The sequence below is a fragment of the Mus caroli genome, chromosome 1 (genome assembly GCF_900094665.2).
Source record: "Mus caroli chromosome 1, CAROLI_EIJ_v1.1, whole genome shotgun sequence".
Classification (NCBI taxonomy): Eukaryota; Metazoa; Chordata; class Mammalia; order Rodentia; family Muridae; genus Mus; species Mus caroli.
In genome coordinates this window covers 142,130,970-142,138,469 of record NC_034570.1, presented here as the reverse complement: position 1 = coordinate 142,138,469, position 7,500 = coordinate 142,130,970, and the positions used below count along the sequence as shown (strand labels likewise).

The following is a 7,500-nucleotide window of genomic DNA, read 5'->3' as shown; positions in this document are numbered from 1 at the left end:
TTCTATTACTCTTGCCCATTTTTTTTTCAAGTGGGGATCAAATCGAGGGCCTGCCTGCATAAGTCCTCCTCTCTTTTAACATTTGGAAAGACCATGCCCACCCACAGACAGGATCACCATACATGATTTCTTACTAAGGAGGTCTATAATCACAGCATCTTTTCAGGTCCACTGGTGCTTAGTCACTTTTACATTTTAATTTTTATTTATTTTATTAGAAAGTACTTTTGACTTACTAATTGAGATATTGGGATAGCTGACCTTTTGAGGGTAAGCAAGATTATTTATAATTATTTATAATTTCAGTTGGCATAGAGTGTAGTGGCTCATAGCAATACTCAGGGAACTGAGGCAGGAAGAACTCCAGCTGGGAGTCAGACTGGTCCATACTGCAGGGCCTTTAAAAAGAAGGATTAGTTGGCACAATGACAACACTTTGGCTTGTTTGTATCTAGATTCTACTAGTTTGTTGAAATAAAACATTTCATTAAAAACTTAAAGGGGCTCGTGAGATGGCTCAGCGGTTAAGATCACCGACTACTCTTCCAAAGGTCCTGAGTTCAAATCCCAGCAACCACATGGTGGCTCACAACCATCCGTAACAAAATCTAATGCTCTCTTCTGGAGTGTCTGAAGACAGCTACAGTGTACACACATATAATAAATAAATAAATTATTTTTAAAAAAAAACTTCAAGTTGCAGTTTTAGAAGTGACTTCTCAGCATTTGAATTAATTGTCATGAACAGAGTACTTGGCCACTAATGAAGGGTTTTCTTATTTTGAGTTAGAGGGATTTACTCATTGAGGTTTGACCTACTATATTCAGAGTGTATCTTTTCTAAAATCAGTGGTTCTCAACTTTCCTAATGCTGTGACCTTTTAATAACATTTCTTCATATTGTAGTGATCCCCACCCATAAGAAATTACAGAAAAACTTTTGAATAAACTTGATAAACATGAGTGACATGTAGTTTAAAGGAGAAAATTAAAGATTTGTTTAAAATTAATTTCCATGTTATTTATTTATTTATTTATTTATTTATTTTAGGATTTTGGCTCCTAATAGTAATTACCAAGATGTTGAGACTCTCTATAACTTCCTAATCAAGTATGAGGTATGAAAAGTATTTATATATTATTCATATAATATTTATATATTGTTTGGATATAAATACAATAAGATTGCTACTGATATTTTCTTTAAATAAAGTGGGTTTTTTGTTTGTTTGTTTTTAAGATTTATTTATTNATTATATGTAAGTACACTGTAGCTGTCTTCAGACACTCCAGAGGAGGGAGTCAGATCTCGTTACGGAGTCAGATCTCCCATGTGGTAGCTGGGATTTGAACTCTGGACCTTTGGAAGAGCAGTCAGGTGCTCTTACCCACTGAGTCATCTCACCAGCCCTGTTTGTTTTTTTATTTTGAGCCAGGATCTTGCTCTCTTGTACAGGCTAGTCTAAATTAAATTTTCTTAGTGTCATAAAAATTTGCCAATAACATTTGTTTTCTTAAACATTATATTTAAGATATACAAGGAGAGCTGGCCCTGCCCCTTGCCAGCATAGGCACTTGGGCGAGCTGCCCTTGGGCAGTGCTAGAGAACTGGGATTGAACAGCTCAGTTATTCTACCCAGGGCTTTTGAGTTGGCCCACTCTAACATCTACCCCATCTATGAGCTGCTGGAGCTTGTCAAAGGGCCAGTCCTGCAGATCTAAAGCTGCAGGGTCTCCACGACACAGGCAACAATGGGCTGAGAGGAGTCCCAGTGAGGATCCAGTATTGATAGTGTAGCAGAAGCCAGAGGCCTCGAACCAGACCAGTGAGTGACTCATTGCACATAAATAGAACATCGTCTGCATTAGTAGTAGTGAGATGTCTCAGCTGGCAAAAGTACTTGCTGTGCAAGCCTGCTGATGCAAGTTTCATCCAGTCACTCAGATTTGTCCTCTGACCCTGACACTTACACCGTGGCATGTGTGTGTACCACACTAACATACATACCCACATACTAATGATAAAGTAACATTTCAAAAAAGAAAAGAGTTTTTCATTTGTGATTCAAGTGTGCAACAGTTTGAATGATAGACTTTTACATTTATGGTTTTATAAATTACATCTCTGGGTTATAACAGACTTTTTTAAAAAACAGATTTTTCAGAAAATGTCCATGGACTAGGGAATACGTCTAAGGTAGAGCATTTGTTTAATATGCATGATGCTGAGTGCAATTCCTAGAACCTAAAGGAAGTGGGGAGGGAGGAAGAAAAGGAATGAATGAATGAGTGAAGGGAGGAGGAAGGGACAGAAATACTGTTAATTCAAACCTTTTCCTAAATCAGACCTCTTTAAAAATTTTTTATTTTATATATATATGAGTACACTGTAGCTGTCTTCAGACACACCAGAAGAGGGCATCAGATCCCATTATAGATGGTTGTGAGCCACCATGTGGTTGCTGGGAATTGAACTCAGGTCCTCTGGAAGAGCAGTCAGTACTCTTAACTGCTGAGCCATCTCTCCAGGTCCTAAATCAGACCTTTTCAATAGCTTAAAGAAATATTTTTTTTTCTGTCCAGTTGAATGGCATAGTAATCTGCTTTCAAGTAAAATTGCACTGCATTCGGGGCCACTCATTTCTACTGTTTCTAGTACAGTGAATAGATGAGTTGTAAAAATAGAACTAAAGTTTGCATAGAGTGTGGTGTTAACAGTGCAGTCACTGAGCTTCTTCCTGTCATTGATTCAGTTGTCTTAGGCAGTGCCTGGAGAGCTGAGATTCTGCTCTCAGGATATGCCCCACTGGGGTTGTACTTTCGTTGCTCATTCATTTTAACATATCTCCTTACTAACTCTACTTTGGTTCTTTTCAGGTAAACAAAAATGTCAGATTCACTGCCCGGGAACTTTATGATTGTGTTTCTCAGACTGAGTACCGGTATGTAGATAGATGATAAGCTATCTGTAACAGACTTTTACCCTGTTTGCTACCACTGTGGGAGATTTTTTACGGGGTGTGTGTGTGTGTGTGTGTGTGTGTGTGTGTGTGTGTGTGTGTGCATGCATGTATATATAAGCTTGTAGAGGCCAGCAGTGGATGTCAGTCACTCTCCACCTTGTTTCTGAGATAGGGTCTGGCCACTGAGCTCTGGGATCTTCCTGTCTCCGCCTCCACTGCAAGAGGATTCTAGGCAGATGCTGCTGTGTCTGGCTTTTTTATGTGGCAGCTGGAAATCTGAACTCAGTCCTGTTTTCATGGCAAGCACTTTAAAAGTGATCTCCCTAACCTCTCACGATCTTTTAAAACCCATATTAGTACAAAATATTTCATATATACAGAAAGCCTGTTTATCAGCTATATAGTTTGAAATGGTTTTTATATGTTTGACCACAAGATTTATGTATGCATGTGTATACAATCTTATTTATTTATGTGTTTATTTATTTATTTGATTTATTTATTTGCTTACTCTGAAGCAAGGTCTTGCTGTATTGCTCAGACTGGTTTTGAATTTGTGAGAGCCAACAAGTCCTCTTGTGTCAGTCTCCCTAATAACTGGGACTATGGACACATACCACCATCTATCTCTGTGGATTATTGAAGACTCTAAAGAGCTTTTGTTCATGTGGGCCATATCCTATCTAGTCTGTTTGAACTCAGAACTTTAGGGTGTGGTGGTGCATGCTATGGATGCTTGGAAGGCTGAGACATATTTAAGCCATATTAGGCAACTTAGTAAGACTATCAGAGAAAGAAAATAGAAATAGTTTTCACTTTAACTTAAGACAAATGGTTTTTATAGACCTAAAGGAAGAACTTTGTTGAAGTTAGGAAGTATCCAAAAATGTATTGAGTGCTTCTCGTGTTTGGGAAGGTCCCATTACCAAAATGAGTGCTCAGGGAGGATGACTCACTGGAGATGCTGGATAAGGAAGTCAGGCTGATTATCTGCGCAGCAGACAAGTCTGAGGAAAGGAACTCAGGAGGTCCATCACCACAAACAGCTTTCTACCCTGACAACCTGCTCTAGGATACAGCTACGAGTGATTGCTGTCAGAATACTAACTCATGAAGGGAAGGGAGTCAGTGCCACTAGGCTGAAGAGGAGAGCCCCCTCTTAACCTTGAGGGTAGGGAAGAGAAGAAAAAGGAAGGATAGGGAAATAGATTCAGTTACTGAAAGATATGTTTGCTTGCTTGTTCGCAATTTCAGAATAAATAACCAAGGATAGGAATGTAGACCTTCCTAATTTTTGTTTTATTTTAGAATTTATAAGAAAACATTTTCGTCTCTTTTTGAACCTTGTACAAGCCTCTTCTGAAAATCCTTTTTTTTTTAAAATTAGTTGTGAAGAATTGGCAGCAAAATCAAAACTAATTTTAAGTTAGGAAATAGGTCTATGGTAACTCAAAGCCAAAATTTTTAGAAATAACATTTTTATTCTTTTGAGAATTTCATGCAGCATATTTTGATCATATCAGTTCTCTCACCTGCTTACCTGCCCAATTTCAAGAGCCACCACACCTAGCTGTAGAACTGTTCATTTAAAAATTACTTGTGGTTGATGTGTGTGTGTGTGTGTGTATGTACCACAGCACACATGGTGAAGGTAGAGGATAATTTGGAGAATCACATTGTTTCCTTCTCCTATGTGGGTCCAGGAGTCAGAGAGGTAGGTGGTGGACTGGAGAAATGGCTCTTTAGAAAGGACTGGAGTTCAGTTGTCAGCATCCAGCTTGGGCTTCTCCTAACTACCTATAACTCCACCCCACGAGGATCTGACACATCCTTCTGGCCTCTGTGCACTACATTCATATGTGTATGAACCCACACAGAGACATATGTGTGTGCATACACTTAAAAATAAGTAATTGTTGAGACAGGGTGTATAGCCTTGTCTAGACTGGAACTCACGACATAGACCAGGTTGCCTAGGCCTCACAGATACCTGCCTGCCGCTGCCTCTGGGATTCTTGACTGTCTTGTGATTTACCTCTTTTCCCCTAGGGAAAGATTAACCATTGGATGCCGCCAGCTGATTGAGATGGAATGCACCATGCAGCAGTGCAGTGCATCTGTCTATATGGAGGCCAGAAGCAGAGGGTGGTGTGAAGACATGCTCAACAACAGGCCTTAAGTTTACAGCAGGAACAGCATCTCTGTTTTCATAAGTGACACAGTAACTTTTAACCTGGTTGCTTTTTTTGAAAAAAAAAAAAAAAAACAAACAAACAAAAAAAACCAACTTTCATAGGTACAAAAAACAAAATGTTGTATTGACCATCTCATTGAATCCAGTGTAGTATAAACTGTACCCCAGCTCTTGTGGAGTTGACAGTACTTCCTACCTCTAAGGAGAAGAGAGCCATCTTCTCAGTGATGGCAGCCCACAGCCTTAGTATCTCTCCTAACCCTGAATGTGAACACATGACCAGACACTGCCAAACCCCAAGACTTAAGACATGACCATGCCACCACATTCCACATGGGCTGCTTTCATGAGCAAACTGTCATTTATATAAAACTGGTGGGAAAACCCACCACCTCTTTCAGGGACATGAAGTAGAATTTTGAACTAGCACCTTCTCTGTAGCTGCTTTGGCGATGTCATTTTCTGTGCATTTCCAGTAGGACAGAGCCCCTCTGATGCTTCCCCTTACATGTGAAGCACTGGATTTGGGGAATTGAACGGCAGTGGCAGCTATTTGCCCTACCTAAAACTCAAGTGTTTAGTTGACTTAGTTACGCATTAAATTGGAAATCCTTGTTTACTGGAGTGTATTATGCTTTTGTTAATATATTAGATGAAGTCAAATTTGATATTCTATAATAAATGTTAATTTATTTTTAAAACAGCAATAAATAAGTTATTTTAGTAGTATTTTGCTTTTCAGTTTACTCCCAAATACTGTCTCTGAAATGAGTATGAAGTGTGATTATAAAAGTCTTTCCAGTAGAAAGATTGGTTATGGTACAGGTACTGCTCAGCTGTATGGTTGTGAGGTGAGAAAACCTGCATGTTAAGGTTTGTGGGGAGGTGAGCGTCCAGCAGGGCCATGAGCTCAGGTAACTGATGATTCAGCATGTCAGGAAGTTGTCCTCAGTTTTTGACCAAGGGCATTGTTACATTACTCTGGCTGGCCTCACTCATAGGTCAGTTTGGCCTTGAATTTGTGGCAGTCTTCCTGCTTTGGTCTCCACAGGCAGGCATTGCAGGCATGCACTACCACACTGACTTCAGTAAAGTGCTTTCTTGCCCTGAAAACCTGAGGACTGAGTTCAGATTTCCAGCTGCCACGTAAAAGCCAGACACAGCAGCATCTGCCTAGAATCCTCATGCTGTGGAGGCCGAGGCAGGAAGATCCCAGAGCTCAGTGGCCAGACCCTATCTCAGAAACAAGGTGGAAATTGACTAAGTCACTTCCTGAGCTAGGGTCCCTCAGTGAACCTTAAGCTCACCAAGTCAGCCAGCCCCAGCCAGGGATCCTCCAGTGTCTGCTTTCTCTGCACGAGCATTATACATATGCACCATTACTGGCTTTCTCATCTGGGTGCAGGTATCCCCCTCAGGTCGTCATGTCAGCGTGGCAGGCCTTTACTGACTGAATTCTATGACCCTGTCCTAACCCCTATGGTGGTTATTTTATAATGTGCTACATATAGTCTTAAATCCCTTAGGAAAGGCAGTATTTCAGAGTACTTTATGCCAGAACAATGTCTTTTTGTAGCACATTCCAAGGTCTAATAGAGGTGTAATGATTTGAATTTAAGTGGCTTGTTACCCAGTGCATACCACAGAGTTTTCAAGTCTTAAGTAAATTCATAGACGTCAACACTGACCACAACCGGTCACACTAAATTAAACATAGGATAGTGTAGTCCTGCTTGCAGGGAGGTTTAGTCACTCAAGTAGGTAGATTAGCAAAAGATCCTAAGAACAATGAAAATACAGGGTGGCTAGCTTGTCCAGTTTCTACATTGCAAGTAGTAACTGAGTAGTGCTTTGGAGAGTACAGATCTGTCTGCATACTCAGTAGGGAAGGTCATTCATCCTAGCCTATCACGATTCAAGGCTGAGAAGTATTCCACCAGACATTCCAAATATCAAGAAAGTAGCACATCTATCTTGCAATAGGCTTCTATGAGAAAGACCCACAATATCATAAAGTTAAATAGAACTATCTATGAAGTTCTAATCTGCAGTCGTAGTTGTACACTTCACAAGAGGGCGTCAGATCTCATTACCGGTGGTTGTGAGCCACCATGTGGTTGCTGGGATTTGAACTCAGGACCTTCAGAAGAGCAGTCAGTGCTCTTACCCGCTGAGCCATCACGCCAGCCCATAGCTAGTTTCTTTCTTTTTTTTTTTTTTTTTAAAAGGAGGGCCCGACCTGCACCGAGAGGAAAGCATGCCTGTGGGAAGAGTCACTTTACTGTCAGGCGTTTTATTTTTTTTTTTAAAGATTCATTTATTTATTATATGTAAGTACACTGT

At 40.2% G+C, this 7,500-nt stretch overlaps 1 protein-coding gene across 5 annotated transcripts in view; it reads left to right on the top strand.

The window, feature by feature from the left end:
* Swt1 (SWT1 RNA endoribonuclease homolog) overlaps positions 1 to 5,881 on the top strand; it is a 55,792-nt gene extending 49,911 nt beyond the window's left edge. For all 5 annotated transcript variants that reach the window (XM_021174547.2, XM_029478266.1, XM_029478261.1 and 2 more), the window contains 3 exons: positions 1,052 to 1,118; positions 2,878 to 2,942; positions 5,013 to 5,881. In XM_021174547.2, coding sequence (XP_021030206.1) covers positions 1,052 to 1,118; positions 2,878 to 2,942; positions 5,013 to 5,142 — 262 coding nt within the window. In that variant the 3' untranslated portion in view covers positions 5,143 to 5,881. The remainder of the gene's footprint in view (positions 1 to 1,051; positions 1,119 to 2,877; positions 2,943 to 5,012) is intronic.
* The last annotated feature ends 1,619 nt before the right edge of the window (positions 5,882 to 7,500 follow it).